The sequence below is a fragment of the Aspergillus sydowii genome (genome assembly GCF_001890705.1).
Source record: "Aspergillus sydowii CBS 593.65 unplaced genomic scaffold ASPSYscaffold_2, whole genome shotgun sequence".
Taxonomy (NCBI): domain Eukaryota; kingdom Fungi; phylum Ascomycota; class Eurotiomycetes; order Eurotiales; family Aspergillaceae; genus Aspergillus; species Aspergillus sydowii.
In genome coordinates this window covers 1532427-1559177 of record NW_024467860.1, presented here as the reverse complement: position 1 = coordinate 1559177, position 26751 = coordinate 1532427, and the positions used below count along the sequence as shown (strand labels likewise).

At 48.6% G+C, this 26751-nt stretch overlaps 13 protein-coding genes across 13 annotated transcripts; 8 read left to right on the top strand and 5 right to left on the bottom strand.

Moving 5' to 3' along the window:
- The first annotated feature begins 6 nt into the window (after positions 1-6).
- On the top strand, positions 7-1459 carry ASPSYDRAFT_40903 (putative mitochondrial carrier protein (Rim2)). The gene is made up of 3 exons (XM_040846177.1): positions 7-270; positions 340-1066; positions 1125-1459. Exons 1-3 carry the CDS (start codon positions 152-154, stop codon positions 1341-1343), a joined length of 1065 nt encoding a protein of 354 aa, XP_040706076.1. The 5' UTR covers positions 7-151; the 3' UTR covers positions 1344-1459.
- A 198-nt stretch (positions 1460-1657) lies between these two features.
- On the bottom strand, positions 1658-5134 carry ASPSYDRAFT_195778 (uncharacterized protein; the record flags this gene model as incomplete). The annotated part of the gene is made up of 4 exons (XM_040843717.1): positions 4843-5134; positions 3945-4776; positions 2959-3117; positions 1658-2758 (listed from the first exon to the last, which is right to left on the bottom strand). Exons 1-4 carry the CDS (start codon positions 5076-5078, stop codon positions 1658-1660), a joined length of 2328 nt encoding a protein of 775 aa, XP_040706075.1. The 5' UTR covers positions 5079-5134.
- A 177-nt stretch (positions 5135-5311) lies between these two features.
- On the bottom strand, positions 5312-6798 carry ASPSYDRAFT_40900 (ketohexokinase). Its single transcript, XM_040846175.1, has 6 exons — positions 6634-6798; positions 6187-6583; positions 5967-6125; positions 5851-5912; positions 5686-5796; positions 5312-5627 (listed from the first exon to the last, which is right to left on the bottom strand). The coding sequence occupies exons 1-6, from the start codon at positions 6678-6680 to the stop codon at positions 5456-5458; spliced, it is 948 nt and encodes a 315-aa protein (XP_040706074.1). The 5' UTR covers positions 6681-6798; the 3' UTR covers positions 5312-5455.
- Positions 6799-7405: 607 nt separating this feature from the next.
- Positions 7406-8368, bottom strand: ASPSYDRAFT_85961 (uncharacterized protein; the record flags this gene model as incomplete). The annotated part of the gene is made up of 2 exons (XM_040851586.1): positions 7406-8093; positions 8160-8368. The coding sequence occupies 2 exons, from the start codon at positions 8366-8368 to the stop codon at positions 7406-7408; spliced, it is 897 nt and encodes a 298-aa protein (XP_040706073.1).
- A 1211-nt stretch (positions 8369-9579) lies between these two features.
- On the top strand, positions 9580-10470 carry ASPSYDRAFT_129159 (uncharacterized protein; the record flags this gene model as incomplete). The annotated part of the gene is made up of 2 exons (XM_040840517.1): positions 9580-9792; positions 9847-10470. The coding sequence occupies exons 1-2, from the start codon at positions 9649-9651 to the stop codon at positions 10468-10470; spliced, it is 768 nt and encodes a 255-aa protein (XP_040706072.1). The 5' UTR covers positions 9580-9648.
- A 621-nt stretch (positions 10471-11091) lies between these two features.
- Positions 11092-11581, top strand: ASPSYDRAFT_85959 (uncharacterized protein; the record flags this gene model as incomplete). Its single annotated transcript, XM_040851585.1, has 2 exons — positions 11092-11196; positions 11255-11581. The coding sequence occupies 2 exons, from the start codon at positions 11092-11094 to the stop codon at positions 11579-11581; spliced, it is 432 nt and encodes a 143-aa protein (XP_040706071.1).
- A 1075-nt stretch (positions 11582-12656) lies between these two features.
- On the top strand, positions 12657-13293 carry ASPSYDRAFT_27914 (uncharacterized protein; the record flags this gene model as incomplete). The annotated part of the gene is made up of 2 exons (XM_040844453.1): positions 12657-12750; positions 12917-13293. The coding sequence occupies 2 exons, from the start codon at positions 12657-12659 to the stop codon at positions 13291-13293; spliced, it is 471 nt and encodes a 156-aa protein (XP_040706070.1).
- Positions 13294-13812: 519 nt separating this feature from the next.
- Positions 13813-16196, bottom strand: abp2 (putative ARS binding protein Abp2; the record flags this gene model as incomplete). The annotated part of the gene is made up of 2 exons (XM_040841536.1): positions 13813-15492; positions 15549-16196. 2 exons carry the CDS (start codon positions 16194-16196, stop codon positions 13813-13815), a joined length of 2328 nt encoding a protein of 775 aa, XP_040706069.1.
- An 812-nt stretch (positions 16197-17008) lies between these two features.
- On the top strand, positions 17009-19488 carry ASPSYDRAFT_40896 (uncharacterized protein). Its single transcript, XM_040846174.1, has one exon. It carries the CDS (start codon positions 17055-17057, stop codon positions 19173-19175), a length of 2121 nt encoding a protein of 706 aa, XP_040706068.1. The 5' UTR covers positions 17009-17054; the 3' UTR covers positions 19176-19488.
- Positions 19489-19877: 389 nt separating this feature from the next.
- Positions 19878-21555, top strand: ASPSYDRAFT_1167359 (class I SAM-dependent methyltransferase; the record flags this gene model as incomplete). The annotated part of the gene is made up of 8 exons (XM_040840188.1): positions 19878-20328; positions 20386-20427; positions 20480-20546; positions 20605-20645; positions 20696-20905; positions 20958-21294; positions 21376-21458; positions 21522-21555. The coding sequence occupies exons 1-8, from the start codon at positions 20264-20266 to the stop codon at positions 21553-21555; spliced, it is 879 nt and encodes a 292-aa protein (XP_040706067.1). The 5' UTR covers positions 19878-20263.
- Positions 21556-22421: 866 nt separating this feature from the next.
- Positions 22422-24282, top strand: ASPSYDRAFT_55167 (cytochrome P450; the record flags this gene model as incomplete). The annotated part of the gene is made up of 7 exons (XM_040848993.1): positions 22422-22674; positions 22744-23282; positions 23331-23645; positions 23698-23723; positions 23770-23854; positions 23912-24075; positions 24123-24282. The coding sequence occupies 7 exons, from the start codon at positions 22422-22424 to the stop codon at positions 24280-24282; spliced, it is 1542 nt and encodes a 513-aa protein (XP_040706066.1).
- A 406-nt stretch (positions 24283-24688) lies between these two features.
- ASPSYDRAFT_85953 (uncharacterized protein) lies at positions 24689-25317 on the top strand (the record flags this gene model as incomplete). The annotated part of the gene is made up of 3 exons (XM_040851584.1): positions 24689-24724; positions 24832-24904; positions 25010-25317. The coding sequence occupies 3 exons, from the start codon at positions 24689-24691 to the stop codon at positions 25315-25317; spliced, it is 417 nt and encodes a 138-aa protein (XP_040706065.1).
- On the bottom strand, positions 25124-26318 carry ASPSYDRAFT_1167337 (uncharacterized protein; the record flags this gene model as incomplete). The annotated part of the gene is made up of 3 exons (XM_040840187.1): positions 25124-26079; positions 26152-26218; positions 26283-26318. 3 exons carry the CDS (start codon positions 26316-26318, stop codon positions 25508-25510), a joined length of 675 nt encoding a protein of 224 aa, XP_040706064.1. The 3' UTR covers positions 25124-25507.
- Positions 26319-26751: the final 433 nt, after the last annotated feature.

Genomic DNA, 26751 nt, shown 5'->3' with positions numbered 1-26751 from the left:
GATCCTAAAAAATTCTGGACCATTTTGCCTTCGATATTTCTTCATTACCGCTTCACATGGATTGACAAAGCCAATATCAGCCCTTTATCTGTGCTCCGATTCGTCTTCCCAATTTCCACTTAGCCGGCGGCCTCAAGGCAAATCTCCCGACATGCAGGCTATGCGCAACGACACGAAAGACGCAGCTCTTAATGCTGTACCTGAAAAGCCGATCACTCCTCCGCAAGTGCAGCAAACGAACAGCTCATGGACGCATCTGGTAGCTGGCGCGTGAGTATCCCCATCAACGACTCCATACAGCGCGGTCACTATATAGCCAGGATGCTAACTTCGTCACAGCGCTGGCGGCATGGCAACAGCCCTCCTCACGTCTCCCCTTGACGTTCTCCGAACGCGCCTTCAGTCCGACTACTACCGCTCCCAACTCAAATCCACCATCTCCGCACAACATACACGCCCCTCTATCGCGCGCTCATTTATAACCCACTTTAGCGAAACCTTTGAAATCCTTTTCTCCATTCACCGCGTCGAGGGCTGGCGCAGCTTATTCCGCGGCCTCGGGCCCAGTCTTACAGGTGTTGTCCCGGCGACAGCAATCAAGTTCTACGCGTACGGGAACTGCAAACGGCTATATCCGGAACTGTTGGGGATTAATAAAGATGCGACGTCAGTTCACGCGCTTTCCGCCGCCACCGCAGGCGTTGTGACGGGGACAGCGACAAATCCGATCTGGCTGGTAAAGACAAGATTACAGCTTGATAGATCGCATGCGAACAGTGATGGGTCATTGAGACCACCGCAGTATCGGAATAGCTACGACTGTGTTAAGCAGGTTATCCGACAAGAGGGTGTCAAGGGCCTCTACAGGGGCTTGATGGCCAGTTACTTAGGGGTTATCGAGACGACATTACATTTGGCTGCTTACGAGCGGATAAAGGTCATGGTTGCCCATCATTATGAACGAAAGGGCAAGGCGCAGTCGAGTGAAGTGACGCAGGGCCTGATTCTGAGTGGCGCGGCGGGTGTTTCCAAGCTGATTGCCGTGCTGATTGCCTATCCTCATGAGGTAAGTCGTATTCATGCTCAAGAAAGCCAAACAGGATCACTAAACTTTTCCTACTCAGGTCCTACGAACACGACTGCGACAAGCTCCAATGGCCGACGGCCGTCAGAAATACACAGGTGTGGTGCAATGCCTGCGACTGATGGTGAAGGAAGAAGGTTTCGTCGCCCTCTACGGTGGCCTGACAGCCCACATGATTCGGACAGTTCCCTCCGCGGCAATCACGCTGGGAACCTATGAACTGGTACTGAAACTGCTGAGCGGAACCTCGTCATCGTGAGGGGTGTTTGGGTTTTATAGAACAGACGACTTACTGTATATTACGATTGTAGATTATATTTCTCATGTACAATAGACCGGGCAATTTAGATGGCTTGTAATATATAATAGATACCCTACTTTTTGAATATTCTGGATGGTTTTAGAAAATTGTTCAGTACTGCTTAGATATATTTGAACTGTAATAGGCTAATGGTATACTTTCTTCGGGCCCAGGGTCAGCTAGTGGTTTTCTTGGCTGAAGCCCTCAGGGGTTTCTATATGAAAACATTTTACTGCAACTGCGAGTATAATTCACAGAACTGATGGATCGAACTAATCCCAGGCAATCCCTAATTCCCTCTCCGAAATAGCAGCTCGGAATTCCTCCATCTCATCGCCTCTCTCGTTGATCACCCATTCAAGTGTATCTCCAAACGTCTCACCGTTATTTCGAAACCAGTCCCCCAGGGAAAGGACAAAAGTCTCAACCTGCTCTTTCAGCGGACAGTATTCCCGTAGCCAGAGGACCTGCCCGGGGTCAAGCTTCATCATGTCTTGCACGACGTAGTAGTGTGGGATTTCATCCCCCCACCCCTCCGAGCCAGGCTCATGGAATATATCATTGCGAAAGCGCGAGCGGTATTTGGCTGAGGAGTTGTAGGCCGTGGTCGGGTGAGTGGTGTAAAAGTAATGGTCGGTGGGTTCGGAATTCGGATCGTAGAATCCGTATGGTGTCGAAGTACTATGCATAGGGTAGTTTAGGTGGACGTTGAAGGTAAGTTGCTGGTTGCTCTCAGGGTAACGTTTTCGAAACTTTCGTTGGATAGTCCCATTGCTCGGACAGATGTGGTTTTGGACGATATCATTAATGACTAGGCGTACATCCTCGATCTCGGCTAGATCTGATGTAGTCCAGTTGTGGAGGAGCTGCGCGCGCTCGGCGATAGTATTCCGCAGGCTGCGGCTATATCGATCGTACTCGCGCGTATGGAAGGCGCGGTGGTACAGCCATAGTCGGTAAATAGCACGGCGCAGGCGAAATCGCTCCTCGTTGCTGAGCGAACGTCTATTCTCGAAGTCCAGTTTCCATTTCTTGACAGGGTAGATTGTCTCCCATTTCTGGGCAGCTCTGCCAATCTCAACAACTTGTTTGAGGAGGGATGCTGTAAGCGGCGCCGTCCGATGAAGATGTGCTAGTTGGCTCGTATTATGTGTCGCTACCTGAACGATATCGTCGACAGGACCGAACTCCATCTCCGCAACCTCGATGAGGATTTGTAGTTTGTTCGATCGATTGAAGACGTCGCGAAATCGGCGTGACGCCGCCGCGAGGTTCATAACGTCTGATATGGTATCGCAGGAGCGAAATATATGGAGCAGAAGCTCCGTGGCAAGATAGTTGAAGCGCATAGTGTCTGTATCTTCTGAAATCAGCTACATTCAGGTAAACAATGGCATCCTGGTAGCCATTGACAAATATCATTGAAGGCTTACCTGTTGCAATGTATTTCTTTGATCTGGTGATAATCGTTTATATTTCGCGTCAAGACCCTTGCTCAAACCACAAGGGACAGCTGCGTTATGGCAGTAATTCAGCTGCCGTCGCCGACAATGTATGACTCTTAAGTTGCGACCCCGCCCTTGGGGCTGTCTGAGAAGGTAAGAAACTTGGGCATGGTTGAAATGCTGAGAATCATCTCAGAATGATGGGCCTGGGCTCCCTGTAGCCACAAAGGGCTGGATAGAAAGAGCGATGCCATGACGGTTGAGAGTGTTCCAAGGTTCACCAGGAGCTTGGGGCGCTCAAGCTCCTTTAGTAGTTCATTGGTTATGTACATAAATTACTTATATAAGTATGTATGTGCATAATTTTCATTGTCATCAACCCCATTGGCTAGAATCTTGCTTATAATCAGTGCTGCTGTCGCTAGAGATATTTCTAAATACAAGGCAAATGGCTTTGGTATTGCTTAATCAATTGCTTCTAGCATCGATGCTGGGATTAATCGGATTTGTTATCTGTGTTCAAATGGTCCGAAGCTGTGCGATACTGAAGCACACAAATTGATTGCGCTCTCCAACCACGAGTATATAGTGCAGATCAAAATGGGATATATACTGGAGCATCAGGACCAGCACAGGCACATAAATATTCAGAAAAACTACATTATAGTCAGCGCAAGAGCCGAAACAACCCTATTCAACACCAAACCCTACCGGAAACTAAACCTACTTGGAGGGACAAGTATAACCCTCGCTCACCAGCCGGATCGCAGACATCATGCTTTGTCACAGATCTGGGTACGTGGTGGAGGTTTCAACATCGCATCATCGGTTACAGCAATCGAATAGATCGGTTGGGCAGATTTACTTACACAGAGTACGTTGTGTTAATAGCTAGCATGATCCAGAAAAGGAGTGACGAAGAGTAAGGCATGAAGATCTTTTTTTAACTACCTCGTAGTGAGACGTTGAAGTTGCACCCACCAAAGACGCCTTCAATATGATCATGAACATGAATCCCACGCATATACATCCTTCAGGATATCAAGTCTAAGAGTACATCGAAAAAAAACAGTGAAAAGATTCGAAACAACGGCGCTTATTATCCGAAAAGCACCCGGGTGTCCAGAGCGCCCGGTTTCCGCTCACCCAGTCCCAACTCCAAGTCTGACCGCTTGGATAGTCGCTCAGTTTGCACATCCCTCCGCTTGGCGTACCGGGCGGCCTTGCTAACCCTAATATCACGACGGACCTGGTTCGGGCTCACATATTCCTTGTTCTCGTAGATAACAGGGCCACCGAAGCTACCCTCCAGGATAACAATAGGGGTGAGGACGAATCGAGGCCCAATTTCGACAAGAGAAACTTCGGGACCATCTTTGGGGTTGTGAACAGGCTTTCCAGCTTCTTCCTCACCATCTTTCTTCTTGCCTCCACCTTCTGACTCTCTGATTTCGAAAACACGAATCCAGATTTTGCCATCGACACCGTAAATTCCAATGACACGGTCGATGAAGGGCTTCATTCCCTTGACGCCACGCTTTGGTACACAGAAGACACCACGGAGCATCTCCCTGATCAGTCCCCGGTACTCATTTCCAGGCTGGCTCATGACGGGACCTTGCTCGTCAAACGACTGGTCGAAAACGACAATCCCGCGACCACCCTTTAGACAGTTACCAGCAAATCCAGTATTCAATTCAGCCATGGTGTGCAAGTTGTTGACATGGAATTTAACCGTAGGCCCGTTTGGCGGCCGTGAAAGCCACAGGTATAGATCTTGTCCATTCTTCTTGGCCTCGAGGAAGAAAATCACGTTGCAGGAGTGTAGGTCGGCGAGGGAGTTTAGAAGCAAGTTGTAGCCGGCAGCCTTCTTCCTCGAATCCAGCTTGCTTTCCTTATGGGTGTGAGGGAGTAATGAGGTGAGATCGGAGAGAAGATGTCGGTGACTATAGTCCGACGGTCAGATACATCTAGCTGAAATTTGATACTGCGATTTGAGATTGAGCACTTACCGAGATGTAACACCTCGCGAGGTGAGCATAAGCACACGGGTCTTAGGCATAAGCCCAGCGGAGAGCTGTTTCTTTGCTGAATCGGCCGTATTTTCCTCCTCCTCTTCTTCACTTTCGCTCGTATCGTCGGCATCGTTGAGCATTTCCTCCATCATAACATCTTCTTCATCTTGTTCTTGTTCTTTCGCGAGTTCGCGGGACTTCTTTTTAGATACTGTCTTGTAGACGGAAGCCATTTTGGATTAATTATTGCAGGAATTGCAAAATCTCGAAGTTGGTGCTTTTGATTGCCCGCAAAACCCTTCGCCGAAAAGCAAAAAGTTGCGGGCAGAATAATTTTTTAGTTCACCGCCTTTGAAGATAACGCCATCACGTGCACCTTCCCAAAACGGCAAGTAGATCTATACACTGCACCTGGTTTGAGAGTGCCCTTCAATACTCTATCATTATAGGTAATTGAGTATTAAGAGTGTCTATGTTTTATTAGTAAATAGTACTTGTTGTGTCTTTTTCTAATATGTATACATGTACATGGTGGGCCCCTCTTGATGGCTTGTCCAGGGCGGACAGCCACTATTTATAGAGGACTCAAATTTCATACTCGTAGCTGGACCTAGGGACTCGTTTCCAAGACTCGATCAAGGTTACTGAATCCTTCCTGGGCGACTTTTGTTCCCGCAACACGATTCGCCATGCTCAACTTTTGTGAAAGGTCCCAGGATTCTCCCTTGTAGACCAAGCCATATAACATCCCGGCAATGAAGGTGTCTCCAGCTCCGATTGTGCTGGAAGCGCATCAGTAAACGAGTGTCTAGCATAAATGCCATACAGCAAGTGACTTACTCAACTACCTGGAAACCCTTCGGTGTGTAAGCTGGGCTATGCACGAAGTTTGTAGGGGTAGTTTCAAGGGCCGCAGCTCCATCTTGGCCCCATGTACAACAGAGAAGCGAGCTTTCATTGTTGTTAGTATAAACAGCTTCACTTTTGGATTAGGAGATGATTTACGCATTATGTGTCCGGGATAATTGCTTTCGCACACATTCTTCTGCGGACTTGTATCCGTTGGCCTGTCATGCGTCAGCAAAACTAATCGCGGAAATAATAGACGTTACTCCGCCCACCTGAGCCCAGCTTTTTGAGTAAAAGACTACGTCTGCCTCCTCAGCGAGCTCCCGTAGCCCTTCTCGTCCAGGCTTTTCCACCTCTACACTGATATTGGAGTTCGGATAGCGGTCCCGGATATGACGTATACAGGCCAGAGTCACGTCTGGTATGCGGCCCTAGACATTGTCTGTGTAAGCCAAAAACGATGCACTGTTGATCCGATCGCGATATACAAACCTCAAAATGATACCAAGCGTCTTGGATCCCCAGTCTGTCAGTGATCGGGGTGAACTCCTCCAACGTCATTTCCGGGAGCTCATTATAATTGACGATTGTCCTGCTGCCGGACGCTTCGCTCTTGATGATATAGCTAGAAGCCGGCTCCTGAAACTGATCACGATAGATACAATGGCTTAGTGATACTCTAGGCTCAAAGACCTCTCGGATTTGCCGGGAAGCAACAGAAGATTGCGCAGGTAGGATGGCGATAAGATTTAGCGGTGTTTTGTCGGCCCCTGGACTCTGCGCGACGAGCTGCTGCAACACCTCTAGGGTATTTGGGCAATTCCCTCCCCGTCGACGCGAGATACTGGAAGCACGTAGCTTTTCATCCTCTCCGGGGTAATGAGGTGTTCTGATGATGTTAGCTGGGTTCTGATATATAGCGGGAAGGAAACAACTGACGTTAATATCGTATCGACATAGCATGCGCCTACTGCGACCAGAGACATGATATTTGTTCTCAGAGGATTAACCCGGGGATTCAAAAGCAAATTTTAGTCGAGAAGCCCTAACTCTACCCTAAGTGAGAATTGGTGGAAGAGAGTCGGTGCGTTGAAGGTCATCGCTCGCCCAACCTTTGCCATCTCCGAGTGGGTCGCGGTATCTCGTCCACCCCGCACGGTTCGACGTCGCTTCATTCCAGCCAAAACAACTCCAGCGAGCCCTAGAGATTATAAATGGAGGCTTTCCCCCTCACTTTCAATGAGGAAAAAAAAAAAAGAAAAGAGATCATTGGCCTCTGCTGACTCAAGCGGATGCTCAAGCGAAACTGGAGACAGGAATCGTGGGGTTTTCCATTCACTTTTCTTCCCAGAAGCCATCATCCACAGGAATGCCACCTTCCAGCTTATCATCATCATTATTTAATGGTAAGGCCAAGCATATCAAGAGACAGTTCCATGGGCAATAGGGGATATTGGTTGGAATAAAATATGCATAACCGGAAACCCAAAGTTTTCCCTGCTTCATACGCCGCTATGTTAATGTGGAAGCAGGGGTGGAAAAAAGAGTACTTAGTGCTAGGACTGTAGGTACATGTCCATGAAATAATCAAACATACAGTTGGTGTATACATGTCAAACTCCAACGAAATCGAAAACCCCCAATATCGCATCGTTGTTGATACAAACCCGAAATCCACCACGAAATACCCACAAATACAAGTCCAAACTAATCAGTGTTCGATGGATGGAAACACAAACTGGGCCTGGCCACCACCACCACCACCACCACCACCACCGTACGCACTCCTGTTTCCGGAATAGGGCTGCCAGGATTCTGCGGGACCGATAGCGGACCAGTTCCGGCTGCTGTTGGCACGAGGGTTCAGACCGAGCGGAATGTAGGTTGGTTCTGGCCGTGCTGACAGGCGCTCATTCGACGGCTCACTCGCAACACCTCTCTGTACTGCGGTGGCAGGGGTTCTGTGGTTCCGCTGTCTTATTCTATGTCGGATACCGTTTAGTCTGTCGCTGTCGGGAGAAGTTATAGCTGGCCCACGGTCTTTTGCACGGTTCTCGCCAGGGCGACGAGGTTCTTGTTGACGGCGAGATCTCATTCGCTCTTTCTTTGATGGCCTTGGATGTCTGGACTGCTGACCGCGGGGATGGGTGTCTCTTTGGCTTTGCGATGGGGTGGAAGTTTCAGACATGGGAGACCCGAGCTCAGCTATAGCCTGTTCTGACCGTATAGACGAAGGGGTTATCGGAAGCTGTGCAGCAGGATTAGCGGCAGCAGGCTCGTCCACTATCATAGCATCGTGGTCTCTTTCAGCAATTCCCTCTTCCACTATTTCAAGGCCTTTATCATGACGGTCTTCCATGACCTCCGTGGCCAATTGTCTTTGAACGCGGAAACGCCGCCTAGTTGGTAGAGCCAATGTGTCAGTACATCAACAACAGGTAATGGCGGAGCCGGGAGACATATACGTCAAAGTGTCTGCAGAGTAGGTCTCGTTCCCTAGCATATCCGCAATTTCTTGGAAATTCGGGGTTTTGATGTTCATATGTGCGAAAATCGCGAGAAGCAGATACTTGTCGCGCCTGTGGTCCCATACAATGCGGCGGCGGCGGCGTTTTGGGGTAGCTGGCTGTTCGGCAGCGGCGTCGGCCGAACTATGTTCGTTCGTCCTTGCCATTACGAAGTCAAACCTATAATGTGGTTCTGCTGGCCTGGAGAGGACGACGAAAGAAAGTAATATCAGAGGAGTGAGAGTGGTTGTGGAGGGTGGAGGAGATTGAACGAACCTTTGCGTCTCGTACGAAGAGAACTTCTCATGATGTGTCGCGGCGGCACGCGTAACGACACGTACGCGATAATAGCTTTAGTGAATAGGTAATGAGAAGAAAAGATTTCGAAATGGTCACTGGCTGCGAATCGTGGGGTAAGAGGGTCTCAACGTGGTGAGAGAGCTTGCTTGGGCCATGAGCAGTTTTGTCAAACCTCAAAATCTGGAGGTGACGATATTTTAGCCCGTAAGCCTTGTACCTATGATACGCGGGGAAATTGGTTTGCACAGCTATGCATGGGGAAAGACTGGTTGAGACATTTGAACAATCGCTTCAGCCTGGGCGTTGCGTCACGCCAGATGCAATGCACCGGCATCCCGATCTTGCGAATCGAGAGACTTCGGTGTCCGCTAATACCAGTTAATAGTGGATTGTTATTTTAGTTGCTATCTAGTTAAACTTTCTGATATAATAATTCGAACAGAACCGTCATCGACCCATCGGCCATGGTCAGGATGACACGGTCTGGTGGTTATGCAGGTAGCCACGTCCCAAGAATTGGTAAGTACAAGATAAACCCCGGTCATTTGGGATAAATATTCTAACAGGAGCGCCCGAGAAAAGAAGCAGCCAGAAGGTGAGTTATATCGTTACCTTTGGTTTTGATGCACCATTCACTGGCAGTTCAGGGCAAGACAGACCACGTGACAGGCTTCCAGATTCTAGCGGCCATGCAAAGAGAAGCCACTCTAGCTTCTAGAACAGAAATATGCATTCTATAACTTACATGCAAAGAGCCCCAATTAATCCTATGACAAACCAAGTTGCTTAGATGTCAGGCCTGGGTCCAAACGCTTTGAGGCGTTGACAACCAAGACTGCATATGCGGGTTCCCAGCGCTTTCAATCACAGCGCGACCACATGAACAACATGATGCTTCCTTATTTTTATTGGAGCCCAAAATTCCTGGACATGAGGACTGCGGCCTTCTCTTTGTTCATAGCAATGGTTACTACCGTTGAGTCACCTCTTTTATTAGGGTTTCTCGCTAGGGCGGATGGCATATATAGGCTGCCGTGCGCCCAGGTGTGGAATATTTCATTCCTATGCATCCATCTTCCTGAGGTTATACCCAGAACAGAAGCAATCATACCATATTTCTATCCCCGAGAATTTGGACTCTTTCGCAATGTCTCTGAAGGACCCTTCGTCTACCTCTGGGAAGGAGCCTGCTCCAGCTCCTCCCATCGTTAGGCGCAGCAAAACCATGCCAACCGATAGCCCATCAGCGAAGTTCCTCTATACCATCATCAAGCAACTCGACCTCAAAGGTGTAAGTATACGTCCATACCATTTTCAGGTGTCTTCCATGCCAACAGAAAGACAGATCGACTGGAACCTAGTCGCATCACAGCTCGAAATTTCCAATGGCCACGCTGCTCGTATGCGCTACCACCGCTTCCGAAACCAGATGGAGGGAATCCACTCTACGCAGAGGAAACGAGCATCAACCAAGCCTCCGAAGTCGAGCATCAACCCTCTCAAAGCGAAGAAACAGAAAGAGATCACTCCAGAGCCGACACAGGAGATCAAAGCCGAATGCAAGGCCGAACTGGAACCGCCCTCGGACAGCGCCTACAAGACGGAACCGCATATGAAAACCGACCCTTACCTCTGTCAACCCTCCTCCAGTCTCGCCGGTATCCCACAGTATGAGCCGCAGACATTAGCTCCTCCGTATCCGAATTCACAGTCTCCTTCCTTCCCTCCTTCTATCGCAACCCCATACCAAAATATGCATTTGACCCCAGAGTTCCGCATGTATTCTCCCATGCCTCCTTATCCTCCAGTTCCGGACTCTGTCGAGCAAGGCTACCAGACCTCAATTGAATGGACACCAGTGCAAGTTGGGTCATTAAATCCGTCCGAGGAGTATAATGATATTGAGCTCGTGGAAACCCCAATGAAGAAAGAATGGGAAGGAGACGACAGTGTCTCCTGGAACAAGTGAGCATATCAATTTTGATGTACGACGTTTCTGGAGAATCGGAGTATGATCCTAGAATTTGGACTCCATTGATGTCTGTTTTGCTTGTTGTACTTTGGTTTGGATTTGGCTTTTTTGATTAGAAGCCGTTCATAGAGATTGTTCTAGTTGTCTTTGGTTTGACAGGTTCCCTGAGACGGACGCATATGAGTTATCAGCAGGACTTCGTTCCTTATTGATAGGATAGTAATATGGAGATAGTGGCTAATATAGGACAGAAAATATTTCCTTGTCTTTCTAAATTGGCGTCAATAATTTCGCAGTGTTGAGTGTCCTATTAATAATGTTGAAATTCACTCTATTATTGGGTCTGCTACTTTGGGTTGGCCTGAGAAGGCCCTTGAATTCCCTCACACTTGCGCCCACCTCTCTAGAGAGGCCTTGTGTTATCATTCTTTTCTCCCATTTCTCCTTCCCCTCCATCTCCAATGATTATCCACTCTCTCCTTCAACTTCGCTTTCCTAAACCCACAGCTCTCTTTATCTCTCATTCCAATACACAGCCGTCTTCGCATACAATACAACAATAACAATCCAAACAGCTTTCTACACCTCCATCCATTCCTCATCTCCAAGCCCAACACCATGGCATCGAACGCCGATTCAAACAGCGCCAACAATTCAGACGGGCCTGCCTCTCAGGATGTCCGCTTCGGTTTTGAATGCCTCCGGAACATCAAAGACGGCAAGGTTAGGCGTACACCAACAACCCACACAAAAGCAGAGCACCATAACTAACAATAAGTAGGTGGATCTCTCTAGTGTCGGTGAAGCACTTGGCTACACCAATGTCAACTCCGTTGGAAACCGCTTCCGGAGAATGCGCGACAAGTACGGCTTTACCGGACTCGAATGCACTAATGGAAACGGAATCACCGTGAAGGAGAAGCCAGCCTCTCCAAAGGAAGACGTCGATGGAACCGGGACACCCACTAAGCGTCGTCCTGGAAGACCTCCGAAGAAAGCTACCAGTCCGCGTAAGGGCGCAAAAATATCGACAGCTGATCCGATTTCCGCCACTGGGCCTGTTGCTATGAATGGTGATGGTACCGAAGACGGGGTCAACGATAATTAGGATATGTTGAGAATTTGGTACAGGGTCTTGGAAATGACGGAGCTCCGAACTGATGTTGGTGATATGATATTCCGAAATCTCTTAGTTCGGCATATCCACTTGGAAGCGGTTCGAAAAGTAAGTCAGTGTGCTATGTTTTGGTGTAATGTTCAGTTACTAACCACAGAACACCATTTTTATAGCTGTTGTTTCTTCTCCCTTAATTTGAAGGAAACTACAAGCTTACTTGAATGGTTGGGTTACGAAGTCGTCGGACTGACAGGATGTTGAAAGCCAAAGACTAACTGCGGGTTATTAGGATAACACAGCGGAGGTGGAATTGGGTATCCATGCTGCAAAACTGCAAAATCCATGATAACTAAAATCTGCATAAGAGACAGAATTCAAAAGCGTTCCGACTCTTTAATAGACTCTAAATGGAATACACAGAAACCCTTTTGAAGCAACAGTGTAGACCCATCTTGTACCGTAGTTCTCACTGCACTTCGAGATAGACTATTACACTTACTGGTGTTATGTACTCGGCCATGCAAAGACATCCCCGCTTCCTTAATCAGATTGAACAAAACAATTAAAATTCTATGGTATTCATGTCTTGTTATCTTTTACCTTCTATCACCTAGGGCATTCTGCAGAGAAGAGGAGAAACGCCCGAGGACAGTTATTTGCCCTTCACCATCGCCCCAGCCTACCTTGCCAAAAGCTCTCAGTGTTGCGCTCGGAAGTCCTCACTTTTACACCAAGCCTTCTTTCATATTCCCTTAGTTCTATCTCCAGTACCTCAATTTCTACCTTCCTCCTATATAATCTAAACATCCATCGCACTACAACTCATTCTACTCCCCACGTCTCCATCCACTCCATCACAGACCTACGAACATCTCCCGTCGTCTCAAACACCTAGCGTACCGCATCACCATACAAACAAACCGGCCACAATGTCACTCTCCAGCGACGACCACGTCACTCTCCTCCTAAGCTGCATTAACCACTCTTCCAATGGAAAGGCAAGCCAACTAACGCACCCACTATCACCAGAATCCCCGGTCATACCATAGACCTTTTTCCGGCCAGAATGGCGCGAAACCAAGCTGACATCCTATCCAACAAAATCAGATCGACTTCGGCGCAGTCGCAAAAGAATGCAATATCATCTCCGCAGGAGCTGCGTACGTCTAACCGCACCCCCAACCCCCCACCACATATTTTGATCTCCTTACTCCACTCCATGCCTACTACATGTTTACCAAATTGTTCCCCAAAGCTGCACATAGCCAAAGCTAACGCCCCGCACCCGAAACAACAGGGCGAAACGCTTCTCCAGACTCACAAAAGCCCATAAGGAAGCTATGAGCAAAGGCGGCAGTATCGACGACGATGCCCGTGGTGCGAACGAAAACAACCCTAGTGAAAAGGACCCGGGACAGGCTGGCACAAGTCCAGAAAAGGGTAAGAGAAAGCGTAAGGCGGCGGCAACTACAAAAGGCAATGGAGCTGCGTCTGCGGCGAAGAGAGCCAGGGCGGCGAAGAATAAAGTGGTCGTGAAGGAGGAGCCGCAGGATTATGATGAAGAAAAAGAAGAAGACGCGAACGCCAATGATGATGACAACGTCAAGGTGAAGGACGAAGATGAGGACTTCGATATCATGGGCACTGTTTCGGATCTTAGTGAGGATCTGGATGATGTTGAAACCGATGAGAGCTATTGCTGAAGGGGATGGGAGGAAGGACGGGAACCTTTTTCTTTCTTTCCAGAGAAGTTTGGGATCTTGAATCATCGGAGGGCATCCTGCGATTGGGGCCCCATGATTTAGGTGTGGTTTCTATCCTTCGTGCTTTAGGAGACTCTTTGATTCTTGTTTTGTCGTTCTTTCAATTCCAACTTTAGAAGATCGACTTCAACGTTAGCTCGGCTGTCTCCTGCCTGCCGTCTAACATAAAGCCGGGCAGCGCTTAAAATAGCCTGCTGAATGATTATCAGGCATACGAAGATGGATCTAATTACTTGCAAACGTTCATCTCATTATTCGTACTTGATGCAATCGTAAGAATAAAACTGCTCAGTGGGTATCTGGAGAAAAAGAAGGAAAGAACAATAAAGTACTCCAAAGGAAAACCAAGAAATGGTCGCTCAGACATAGATCAACATAAAGCTGGGATATATGGAAAGCTTCGCGATGACATCGACGGGGTACTATAGCAGCAAACAGCGTATATACCAAAAACGGCACTTATATATCTGCCATTACGGATTCGAGAATTTTTCGTTTGTACTGGGATACTGATCGTTCCCTCTTGTGCATTTGTGCACGAAGTTTCATGTACCGTTGCTTCCATGTCGTTTCGGGTATAGCACTTTCGGGACCGTCCACTTCAAATTCAGCGTCAGTCAAGCTGTCCAGCTCACCGACGTTACTGTCCAATTCGTTTTGTTGTCGTGGGACATTGTCAAATGTGCCTATGGCTATTGAAGGGTTGACGCCGGCATTGGTAATGTGGAGATCTTCGAACGAGGCTTTAGTTACGAAGCCCGGACCGTGTTTATATTCGACAGAGAGGTTGTAAACGGAAGTTGCCGAGCCTTCGCTTGTATTCGGAACCCCAGAATCACAGGTGTTTCTCACACTCGGCTTGATGTGGACCGCTAGCACATTGTCCGTCACTCCCGAATACCCAAAATACGGTCCTAATCCAAGATGCAGTGCTGATGTTAGAGCAGCGGCACCGAAAGGTAACTTGGAATACAAAACAGTCAAGTTGGTCACCACAACTGACGCTAAGGATCTCGCCTCTTCTGTACTTAAGCCAGTTTGCCGGCCAGTGAGTCTCGCCCGGAGCAGCTCACCAGAGAGTATTCGTGCCACATCATCAGGATTCATTATCGTGTTCGGAACGCCGCCACGATTGATATTAGATGCTGGGTTTGCAATGGGCGTGTTGCCGGGCTCCTGCGCTTGAAATTCTGCGGTTCCGTTTTTCATACCAGCGGGTGCATTGCTCGCACCGTTTATCGGCATTGTGGGTGGGGTTGCAAGTCGCACAGGAGCGCCTGTGTGCTGTGGCACTTGAAGCTGGAGTTTGTTTGGCTTACCACTCGCATTTATTGGTGTGGGGGACTGTTGGTACTGGGCAGGATCCTGCTCGAGAACTATGGTAGGCGTCGGCCTAGCTCCGGTGCTGTGAAGATGAGACGGGTCGGAACGGTTGGGATTGACGGGAAAAGAGGAAAATGGCCCGGACACCGTTCCCCTATTTGGCGGTCTGCCACGCATCTTCCCAGTAGAAGAGGTTGTATTGTTTGGCCAGGCAGACGAGACGGCAGGGCCATGTCGTCTTTTAGCACGTGATTTTTCACCGGTGGATGGTGTGACTGCGGATCGTGGTTCGGCGGACGAAAGAAAGAGGTCTGCTGAATGATGTCCTCTGGGGATAACTGCTGACTGCGGGTACGCAGCAGGTGATGCATCGCGGTCGAGGCTTTTCCAGCGAATATCTTGCCCCTGCTGTGTTCCAGTTGCATCTGCAGATGCATCGGCCGGGAATGAGGATGCTGTCATCCATGGATCGGGCGGATCCATGTCGTCCGGAAATGCACTGAAAGGAATAGCGCTTTGGGGAAATGCCGTTGAGTGAGCGGGAAAGGGGCCTGCTTGAAAAACACCAACAGAGGTATCGAGTTGGGGCCTTTTCAGAGCCCTCTCGTTGATCTCTTTCTCTTCCGCCCTCTTCCTCCCCCGCTTTGGTTTCCATTCAGGCACCAGGGCTCTTAAAGCAAGATCTTCTTCCAAAGGAACACCATCGCGACTATCACTGACCACGGCGTTATTCGGCGGAAGTTGCGTGTAGTATGGATGTGGGTGACCAAGGCAGTATTCAAAAAATGCATCTACATGCATCGCACGCATCCAGCGCTATCAAGCAAGAAATGAGTTAGCTGGAAGAAAATACTCGAATAACTTATGCGTACCTTGAGGCGAACTGCATATTGTTGAACCTTCTGGGTGCTTTGTTTCTTTTCCATATCCGGTGGTTCCACTCCAAGTTCAATGGCGAGCTGGATCCATGTTTTTAGCTCTTTGCTGTCAAGCCTTTTGATCAATTCCCAAAGTGTAAAGATGCTGAAGCTCTTGCCATCACTACGCGGAGGGCACCGAAAGGTTTTGCGCAACTCTGTCGAATCGGCCGAACTTGGAACATTGGGGTTACAATAGAATATAAAAAGGACATAAGCATCATCGATGTTTTCATCCGTAATGTCGCGAGACGGCAACGTACGCGAATCGGCCCGGTCTATTGAGTCGCGCATCTGTCTTTGCCGCAGAGAGTCGAATATTGGAGGGGACATGGACGGGCCTGAGCGCGCGGGTGGGCCCGGGGGAACAGCTGGGCGCTGGATAGTTGGAGAAGATTGTACACTGCGGGGAGTTGCTTTGCGATGGAGCGGGGGCGATTTGGAGTTAGCCAACTGCGAATGGGCGCTGCCGATGGACGAGGCACTCTGTATTCCCGGCTCTATGGAGGCAGGATACCGCGCATATTGCTGGATGACCATGGGAGAGGCGCCTAGCTCGCTCCGCTCGGGCTGATTGATCACAGCGGGGAAGGTGCTCTGCATCGCGAACAGTGAACCCGACAAAAGACGAGACTGCCAGGACCTGGTATTAACAGTTGAGCGTATGTATATTTGAGGAAATAAAATCAGGGCGCATGAGGAGCTGCGGAGAAGCTGGCTTTGAACCGCGTCAGACGAATCACGATAAGTTGCGCTTGGTCAGATGGTGGCAGGGCATTCACTCAGCCCTGGGACCAGCCTGGACTAGGCGCATAAGATGCTGGTGCTGAGAGTATATATAAGCGGCGGGAGTCACGTAGACGCAGTTAAACAAAGCCCATTATCGTGAAAACGCAGGGGATAGCAATCCGCCATGGCCCGAATAGCAAATGGGGGAGAAGGGAAGTGACGAGAAGGGTGGCTGGACGACGGCGGGCGCTTTAAGAGCGGCGACAATCATCAGCGACTCCGACCTCTGACGGCGTCAACTAGACTCGTCTTGGGCTCTTGGACGGAGCAGCTGTTGCTATTTCGAGACAGGGCAACAGCCTAGGCCAGGTGTGGTTTAGCGCCGGAGTCATTTTGAGGCCTTGTTGCCTAGCAGCTTGGTCACCTGATGCACTGCGACGGCGACCAGGCCATCATTGGCTTGTTGACGGCTTTCAACCAGTTCTTATCGATAAACCCTCCATTCCGTCGACCTTGGCATCTCGACATCGTCATTAATCTGCTTTCTTGAGCTCTGTCACTCCTGCTTCAGTTATCACTCCCTCGTTCCGAAGGGCGATGACTTATTTCTCACTTCCTTTTCCATGCGCCCCTCTCTCCATCTAACTGCAGCCCGCCTGAGCAGGGCATGATTCCATATCACCCTCCGCAATCGTTCGTCCCGCAGTAGTGCGGTTCCGAGGCTGTGCGCTCATGGCTCCAAGGATGCGTTTCCCTCGCGGACAATCGCGACCAGTGCGCTCAAATCGCACCCACGTCCAGTCCTACAACGAAGAAAGCGGTCCGGATGACCCCCTGGATGAAGACAGTGGGACTGACCAAGAGGGATCGAGGCGCCTTTCTCTCTCTTTGCGACCACGCTCAAATCGCATTCCCATGTCGTATCGGGAGAACTCAAGTGATGATGAGTTGGATGATTTTCCCAGTCAAGACACAGGCGATGTGTTATCTCCGGAAACCGCTGTTCATCAAAACCAACCTCTGCCTGACGTTGCTACCCACGCCATACCCACCACATCCAACCGCGCGCGCCGTACTCGATCCGTTAAAACTAGGTCTCAGACACAAAAGTCAAAACGAATTCCAACAAAGAGGCGATTGGAGTTAGGGAGGCCTCTCAACAAGCGGAGGAAGACGGAGGAGCTCGATACTTCCTTCGCTGGTTCAGGGGTCATTCCGCCATGGCAGACCCTTCCGTATCACATATTATTCGATGTATTTCTTCGCGCGTCTTACCCGCTTGTTGAGGAGAAGTCTATTAGAAGACACAGTACCGTCAATTGGCTGGTGAACGTCGCATTGCTATGCCGCAATTTCCATGAGCCAGCTCTAGCGGCCCTCTACCACTCCCCGCCACTCATACCCGCACCTAAATCACATGGCTTATTGAGCCTTCTCGTCAAACCACAGGGATCGCTCTCCACCAACTATGTCAATAAAATTAAAGAGCTGCATGTTGATGTCGAGACCCTCTTGGTGTACAAGAGCGGACCGACCTTAGGATACTTCGACCTGTCCAAATTGATCGAAAATACCCCCCAGATCAATGTACTCCGTCTATACCACAATAATGACTATGTTGTTGGCCTTCCTTCGTGGGAGATTTCGCGTTCAAAATGGATGTATCCTGAGGCACTCTTTGCTTCCATCAACTCGGCCTCCATCCGGCTTCACAATTGGGACTGGAATGCTCGTTTTATGGACACGCAAGATTTGCTTCCGCTTATTTTATCAACTCATAATCAGGCTCCGTTCAAAAGCATTCGAAGTCTTAGGATATTGCACGTTGCTTCAGAAGATGCGGACGGCGACGGAGTCACTGGGATGGCTGACGAGAGAGAAAATGTCTTAGCTATGGCTCTTCAGGAGCTTCCCAGTTTGCACCGATTGGAGTTTCTAGAGTCATCCATTCTAAATGACCATCTTTTGCCCAAATTACCCTTCAACCTGACTTCTCTCACCATTAACAACTGTGACGATGTAACAACTGCCAATTTCAGTCTTTTCCTTTCCACTCACGGCCATAGTTTACGAGAGTTGAGCATCAGCCATAACCGCCATCTAAGTCTCTCTTTTATTGTGGACCTGAAGAAATTCTGTCAGTCCCTAGAAAGGCTTACGATGGATCTTTCGATGCATGACTGGTCGAGTTACCACGATGTGGAACCCCATTTTGAGGAACTACTTTCTCCATCGGAGATTCCCACATGGCCTCCAACCCTACAGCACCTCGAGTTGGTACAATTGCGCAAATGGAAGGAGAACACCGCGGAGGCCTTCTTTACTTCGCTAATTGAAGCCGCCCCTGAGCTGCAGAATTTACGGAAGTTAATAATTAGCGCAATCTTGAAAACTGGATGGCGCGATCGCGCCTCTTTCCGAGAAAAGTGGATTGGCAGGCTCGAAAAGGTCTTCTTACGGCGAAGCGCACCTCCAAACCCAGCATTCCGCACCATTGTACGGCACTCAAAGGGACAGGAGCCGGGCAACCCAACTGAGGGCTCGCATCTGGACGAAAGTGAGATCCCATCACCCTCGAAGCGGAAAAGTGCTCGGATCGCTAGTCTTAAATATTCAGATGGGGAAGAAAACCAAAGTCCATCACCGGGAAGCTATCGAATGAACGAAGGCGATAGTGATAATGACCTGCCCGTCACGCAGGGTATGTGCAATGTTGTGGTGATTCGAATCGACAACCAACGCCCAAGGGAAACCCAATTTAACGAACAGGACTTTCTAGACGACGAGCTGAGTGGGGACGAAGATTGGACTGGCCATGATCTGGATTTGGGTGATGGGGGCCATGCGTGGTGAATGATCTACGAAAAGGCATGTTTTGCCATTAGTAAACCTGCCGTGTTCTTCTGCCAGAAATTGGCACCTTCATATCTCACCTTTCTGCCTTCAACCGTTTCATTATTTGCTGGGCGGCTGTCTTTTACCGGAGTAGTTGGTGTCTCAGGCCATACAGGGAAGACCATGGAGTCTCGCAGCGTTGGGCATGTGTTACATCGGTGGGCGTTTGCTTCGTATTGCTATACAATTAGTGCTATTACATAACGAGCTTTGACAGTGTGCTGAAACTTTAAAGTGTAAGCCTTGAATTACCCGTATGTTGCAATTGGTTCGCCGTTGGAGACCACGTTATGCAGAAGACAAGAACTCCTGCGTCACCGTACTTTGTGGCAGTCTCCCCGCTGCGGACTTTTGATGTGTCAACTCCACTCCTGGTCTGATCCCAAAACCAAGTCAACGGCTTCGATCATCAGCCATCCAGCGTACTTATCTCGACCCCACCGTCCGTGTGTTTTCCATTATAGTGCACGCTCGGCCCCGTTATCAATCCTGAACCATACCGGTATTGTACAGCTGCATATCCCACATTCTCAGCGCAAGAACAGCCCACATCCAGTGCATATATATCAGCCTGCCCAGCCCCCCTGGTTCATCTCACTTTCTGAAGAAAGCAACTTGAGTCAAACAAGGGAGCAAACATCAGAGCCCCCGTAGACACAGGGCCAGGTCAGCCAGCGTTTTGTATATCGATCAATGAAGACCCGGGCTTATCCATGAGCCGACCATCAGCAGCAGTGTGATCTCGATACAATGACGGAACCTTCTCCCTCCTCTCCCCATTCGCCGCCCAAACCGCACAGGCCGCCCCACCGTCCCCCTCTATCGGACGGCGGTAGTGGCCTCGAAATTGTATGGCTGTTGTTATCTTCAGTTTCATAATAGCTCAGAGAGCATTGTGCTAATCACCTGTGTGAAGGACTCAAATCCGACCACAGATTACCAAGAGGAATTGTGAGCCGTGGCAGCCACCTGATTGTATTCTCATCTATGGATGCTGACGGCGAGTCCACGCATCCAGTGCGAGCGATACCACCTCCCTCAACTCGATGATAGCATCTTATCGATATGAGAATGGCCGACGGTATCATGCTTACAAAGAGGGCGCATATTGGTATTTAGTCTTTGCAAGGCGCCACTGAGACTCCATTTCTGACGCATTTCGTTTTAGGGGCCCAAACGATGAAGAGCAGAATGAGCAACTAGAAATCGCGTATGCCTCCATCTTGTCGACTTTGATGTATGAGCTAACATGAAAAGCGTAGCCACCACATGTTTACTATTCTTCTCGATAATAAATTGTTCCTCGCACCGATAGAAGATCATATTAGGGTAAGAAACGAGCTAAAGAGGCTGAAATTTTGTGTGAAACATACTAAATCACCACCAGAGAGCACTTGATGTCGGTACAGGCACTGGTATATGGGCAATGTAAGCAGCAGAGAGCCGTTAATGAAAGTAAATACTAAACAAATATCTAGTGACTTTGCAGAAGATAACCCCTTGGCCGAAGTTATCGGCACTGATCTATCTCCTATCCAACCCGGGTTTGTACCTCCGAACTTGCGATTCGAGATCGATGATGCGACTGATACATGGGTTTATCCGGAGAATCACTTCGATTTAATCCACATTCGGTCATTGTATGGGGCAGTAGCCGATTGGCCTGCCTTCTATCAAAATGCTCTGAAGTAATCCGATTATTCAGGAAACCCCAGAAACAAATGGCTAATAGGTTGGCAGGACATTGCAGCCAGGTGGATGGATCGATCAACTGGAAATGTCTATTCAATTCCGGTCGGATGATAATACAGTAACCGACGACCATGTACTTGCGGTCTGGTCTCAGCTCTTCATAGCCACTGGTGAGAAATTTGGCAAAACATTTCAAATTGCAGAGCGTGCCAAAAGATACATGGAGGAGGCCGGCTTTGAGAACGTGACTGAACGTCGTTTTAAGCTACCCATTGGTCCATGGAGTAAGGACAAGAAATTGAAGAAGCTTGGGATGTGGAATCTGGTCCATTGCGAGAGCGGTATTGAAGGGTGGGCAATGGCGTTGCTGACTAGGGTTATGGGCGTGAGTATCTTGTGCTATTTCCCGGCTCCTAAATAATTGGGAATATAGTTCACAGATAAGCTGACATTTCATGGTTTTCAGTGGACATATGACGAGGTCCAGGCTCTCCTGGCCGAGATGCGCAAAGGCCTTCGGGATCCAAACATCCATGCTTATTTCTATGTGTAAGTCGAGCCTTCATTTTGCAATCCACTGTGCCCGTTCGTTCATTGACTTTTCTATTACAGCGTTGGGGTATACGGCCGAAAACCTCAGGTATAGATATTGTAAATTATATATCAGAATATGGAGGTCATATCTCTCCTTTGACTGTCTCCATTCTACATACTTATCTGGACCTGTCGGTCAATGGTTGTGAAAGCATCGCAAACAGTCAACTCTCGATGCCTGACTGGATGGTAAGCATCCAGAACGACATGTAAAAGGTATTAGTTGTAATAATTATTGGTTTCACTAAAACCTCTTGTGATCCAGATCATCATCGCTCCCTTGAACGAGCGGGGGCGGTCCCCCACATCCATACAAACGGCGTATATTTTCCATTTTCTGCCCTTTGCATATACTAAAAATGCAGTGCAACGCAACTCATCGAGACAGTCTTGCAGTGAGACCGAATCTGGTGCATAAAATGCCTGCCTACTGGCTGGCTAAATATCCAAGGTTACACAGGCTCACTATGGCTGCCTATCACAAAGAACGCACCACTGCCCTGGCAAATCTGGAACTCTGATGCATGGCGCTCCATCTGGCTGAACAAATCACCACCACCGAGACGATATGCAATGGCAATTCTGCGCAATATCTGCTAGAGGGAGTTGCTGTCTGTGGAATCTGAGCCTCCTCGCGATTGGGATCATCAGATAATATATAAAGCCGCAAATGCCCACGCACAACAGGATCAGGCGCAGACTTTGATCACCTCGCCGACCCCTCTTTTGTTTAATAAAATAAGGTGCCCAACCTACCTTTATCCAGGCCCATTCAGAGGTGGAATTTTCCCGCTTGATCCTCCTGCTTGATCCTTCTGCTTGATCCTTCTGCTTCATCCTTCTGCTTCATCCTTCTGCTTCATCCTTCTGCTTCATCCTTCTGCTTCATCCTTCTGCTTCATCCTTGGTACCAACAACATGGTTCTCACAGAAGTGCCATTTACTACTTCGGCGACGGTCATACATACTACTATCTGGAGACTGGCAGCTTCTCTCTTGGCTACGACAATTCTACGATTAGCTTGGGTCGTCTTCTATCGGCTCTTCTTTCACCCACTTGCAAATATTCCGGGCCCGATTCTCGCAAGGGCAACCTTTTTATACTCAGCCTGGTACAATCTTGTGGGCGCACGATTTTATCTTCGTGTCGAAAGGCTACATGAACAATACGGTACGAAGCGTTTTACATTACAGAAATGAGCCTGAAGCTGCATCATGGTTTCGCTAACCCACCTCCCAGGTCCTGTCGTCCGCATTACGCCAAACGAGATACATCTAAGCGACCCTGAGAATTGCGAGAAAATATACTTTGTGGGATCTCGATATGGTAAAGACCCTACGTTCTATGGCGCATTCGGCACGAACAAATCAGTTTTCGCAGCTCCAACCCCGGAGGTCCATCGCATAAAACGGGCTGCGTTGAATCCTTTCTTCTCACGAAAGAGAGTCCTCGATCTAGAGGGAATCGTGCATGAGAAGGCACGGAAGCTGGTAACTCGTATGACGAAAGCATTTGAGTCATCCGACGTTATCGACCTCCATCATGCCTTTCGTGCAATCTCGGTCGACGTTATCACGGATTATGCGTTTGACAATTCTTACAACTTTCTGGACAAAGAGGACTTTGGAGTTGGGTTCTTCAACAATATCCGTTCTGTGGGGCCCGCTCTGTGGTTCTTTCAGCTGTTTCCTGCTATCCAGAGTTTGGCTCTGCAAATACCCTACTGGCTTGCGAAGCGTCTCAGCAGCCCGTTAGCAAGCATGATGTTCCAGCGCGAGGTGAGCCTTGGGCTAGAACATGTTAATTGCTATGCTGATATCTATTAGGGCTCTCGCCGTCAGATTCTTCGAGTCAAATGTGCTGTTGAGAGGGGCGAAAGGGCCTCACAAACCACCATCTTCCATCAACTTTTACAGCCCGGCGCTGCAGAAGCGTATCCCACTGTGGATGACCTAGTAGACGAAGCTAATAACGTGCTTGGGGCTGCAGCGGATTCAACTGGGAATGCCTTAACTATTGCGGCGTATAATGTTGTTCGCAACCCAGCTATCTATGCGAGAGTATCAGCCGAGCTCCAAAATGTGTTCCCGGATCTTGGTTCATCAATGGATTTCCCTACTCTAGAGAAGCTTCCATACTTGGTAAGTCACTTATTATACCGATATAGGAGCCTGAGTATACTGAAATTAAGAGACTGGAGTGATAAAAGAAGCACTGCGGTAAGATTTTGAGTCTTATATTCCCGCAATGACTGACCGCGAGCAGACTATCGTTTGGTGTTCCCGGTCGAGTGCCTCGGGTTGTCCCATCTTCTGGGGCTGAATTAAACGGCTATCATGTTCACCCTGGGGTAAGCTTCGATATATACTCCATAAATGTAGGGACTGATTGACAGCGACTCACCTAGACCGTTGTGAGCATGAGCACCTGGACGATGCACCATAACGAGAACCTATTCCCAAACGCAGAGAGATTTGATCCTGAACGATGGCTGGATCCCACGCGGGCGAAAATACTGGAACGGTATCTGTTCTCTTTTGGAAAAGGGTCACGACAATGTGTTGGAATGCCGTATGTGCTTTGCTCAACTTCTCAAGATAAAATCTAACTCGGTTCAGACTCGCCTATTGCGAGCTCTACGTAACGCTAGGCCGGGTGTTTCGCCAATTCGACAATTTGAAGACACCAGCAAAGACTAGGGAGGAGATGCTCTATGATGATTACTTTTCAGGATATCACCCGGAGAAGAACAATAAATTTGTATTCCGACAGTCTTAGACAACTGACGCCTATTACTTTGCCATATTGTTGTGCTGTACTTTTGCTCTCTCAATTGATTAGGCACTGTTATTCAGCTTTAAGTGTCTAGAGTGAAACAGCTATTGAGCGAATTATGCCTTCTTCACTGATAACTATTTCCTGTTACTTCTGCCTCTTCTCTTCTTACCTTTTTACTCCCTTGTTATTTTCTCCTTCCTTCTCTTCCTTACTCTCCTGCTTCCTTTCACACCCTCTTTCCAACCAACTCTCATTCTTTGAGTACATTGGTTTCCTTGTTTTTCCATCCTTCTAAATTACACCAAAATCCACTGGTCTCTATATTCTCCTACAAGTATCAATTTGAACATCATTGATTATCAAAACTTCCATAACCAAGCCGTTACCTAAATAAACTACCATCAACATGCCAATGGTTTGGAATGACCAGGCTGATGCCAAAGTACGAAATGTCTCCCCCTTCTTTTCCTATCTTGTCCTTGCCTTTTTCTAGAATATCACCGCCACGGTTTTTACCATGACTGAAACTAATTTGAGCTCGAACCCCAGCTGCTCATGGCAATCATTACCAAGAACGACGCAAGAATGAACTGGACCGGTATAGCGGAGTACATGGGTCCTGGTAAGTGCCGCACCAGTCTGATCATTCCTTCTACGATGCTACGACTGCGGAGCAGACGGATACCCTGGTAGTGCCTAACTGCTAACTCGCCCTAATCAAACACAGAATGTAGCGTCAGCGCCGTTCAACACCGCATCCAGCGCCTCAAGGAAAAGGCGGCAAAAGTGAGCGGCACTGGTCCCACTACCAATGGGGCAGAGAATGACAATGACGATGGCGTTAGCTCCGCGGCGCCGAGCCCTGTAAAGCGCAAGAGAGGAAGACCGAAGAAGGCTGCTCCTGCGAACTCTGCTGATGCAGGTGAGGAAGAGGGTAGTCCGACCAAAATCCAGAAGGGTTCAAAGGCCCTGGCCGTGAGTATGGAACAGGGACAGGATAAGGTGAAAATGGAAGGTCCAGAAAACTTTGCCTGATTTGCATTAGATTTGGGCGTGAAGTGTTAATCCGGCTCTTGGGAATACCTACGCAGGGGATGATAAGAGCGTACTGTTTCGCATTGGTAGAATGCATATGCATTGTGCGTACCTTCAAATAACAATAACCTAGGGACCCTTGTTGATCAGATATGGCTGGGATATCACCATCCTCCTGATATTTCTGACTTTACGTATCTAATCCGTTACATCGAGCACAGCTATCTAAATCCGCATATTTCACCATCCCATCTTTAACTGTAGCCTGGCGTGATCTGGCTGCAGACTGCCTCTTAACAGGACTACCATCAACAACTACCTCACCTCCCTTGACGAAACCCAAACTGCTGCCGGGCGGAGGCAAAGCTTGGTCTTGTACCTGCTTCATCCCAGGAGTAGCCGGCGCAGAAAACTGAGGAACGTCAAACAACTTCTTCTTAGGGGTGTCGGCCGGCAGATAATCAAAATCAGCATCCAGTTCAAACTCGGCATCACGCTCTGAACCAGTGTCAATTTCTGCCTTGAGGGGCAAGGCCGTTGTACTCTTGCCATCATCGACTCGCCTGCGCTTTGCAGACCCGGCAGAAGAAGGAGTTGCAGAAGCAGTACGGGGCTTTCGGGGGGTAGATTTGGCGCTGCCAGCCCCAGAGCCGATGCTGAATTGTCCATCAGTTCCCTTATCAGAGGTAGTGGACCTAACTATCTGGCGCATGCGGACAAGACGCTCGGTAATAGCGCGTGCAGTGGGCTTGTCTCCTTCAGCTGTCAATTAAAAGGTTGATTAGATTAGATTGTTTATATATCAGAGCACGGATGGGGGTGTAGGAGACTTACGCCATGCTTCAGCAACCTTGTTAGTGTTGACTTTGAGCTCGTGGGTTTCAAGAATCTTCAGCAGAAGCTATATTGACGAGTAAGGTCGGTTAATTAGTGATGTTAAATCTAAAAGCGACGGATATACTCACGAGTTGGTCCTTCTCAGGGGTCCATTTCATTGGCATGTTGATGGGATTGTTTGAGAAGAGTCTTGATAGATGGGGTTGGTGTGTTTGTATGAAGTAGATTTTGAAGGTGGGAAGATACTGGTCTGTAAACCCCGAGGAAAAGGAAGAGAAGCCTAGCAGGATTTAAGAAAGCTAAGAGACCTAATACATACCGTGTTAAGAAAGAAGAAGTGTTATTATTTTTTCTACCACTCCCTTTACTTAGGTAAGAGGGCTTTTTTTTCTTCACTCTTCTCCCTTGTCCTCTCTTCCTACAATAACACAACCTCATCTTCCCTTCGTTTACTGCTCGCCTTGTTCGTAACTCCTGACTCTGGCTTTACTTCCCTGGCTAGGCATAACTTACTGTCCTCTAACTGCTGTTCGTTGATATTATCTTCTTCGTTTAGTCTTTCCTCTTTTCTCAAAACAATCGACTATGAGTAATACA

Bases quoted from the DNA above. Each gene is read 5' to 3' on its own strand.
- ASPSYDRAFT_40903 (XM_040846177.1), top strand. From the start codon at position 152: ATGCAGGCTATGCGCAACGACACGAAAGACGCAGCTCTTAATGCTGTA. The intron at 271-339 runs GTGAGTATCCCC...ACTTCGTCACAG, and splicing joins ACGCATCTGGTAGCTGGCGC to CGCTGGCGGCATGGCAACAG. The intron at 1,067-1,124 runs GTAAGTCGTATT...TTTCCTACTCAG, and splicing joins TGATTGCCTATCCTCATGAG to GTCCTACGAACACGACTGCG.
- ASPSYDRAFT_40900 (XM_040846175.1), bottom strand. From the start codon at position 6,680: ATGTCTCTGGTCGCAGTAGGCGCATGCTATGTCGATACGATATTAAC. The intron at 6,584-6,633 runs GTCAGTTGTTTC...TAACATCATCAG, and splicing joins TATGTCGATACGATATTAAC to AACACCTCATTACCCCGGAG. The intron at 5,913-5,966 runs GTGGGCGGAGTA...GACGCATGACAG, and splicing joins ACTCAAAAAGCTGGGCTCAG to GCCAACGGATACAAGTCCGC.
- ASPSYDRAFT_40896 (XM_040846174.1), top strand. From the start codon at position 17,055: ATGGCTCCAAGGATGCGTTTCCCTCGCGGACAATCGCGACCAGTGCGC.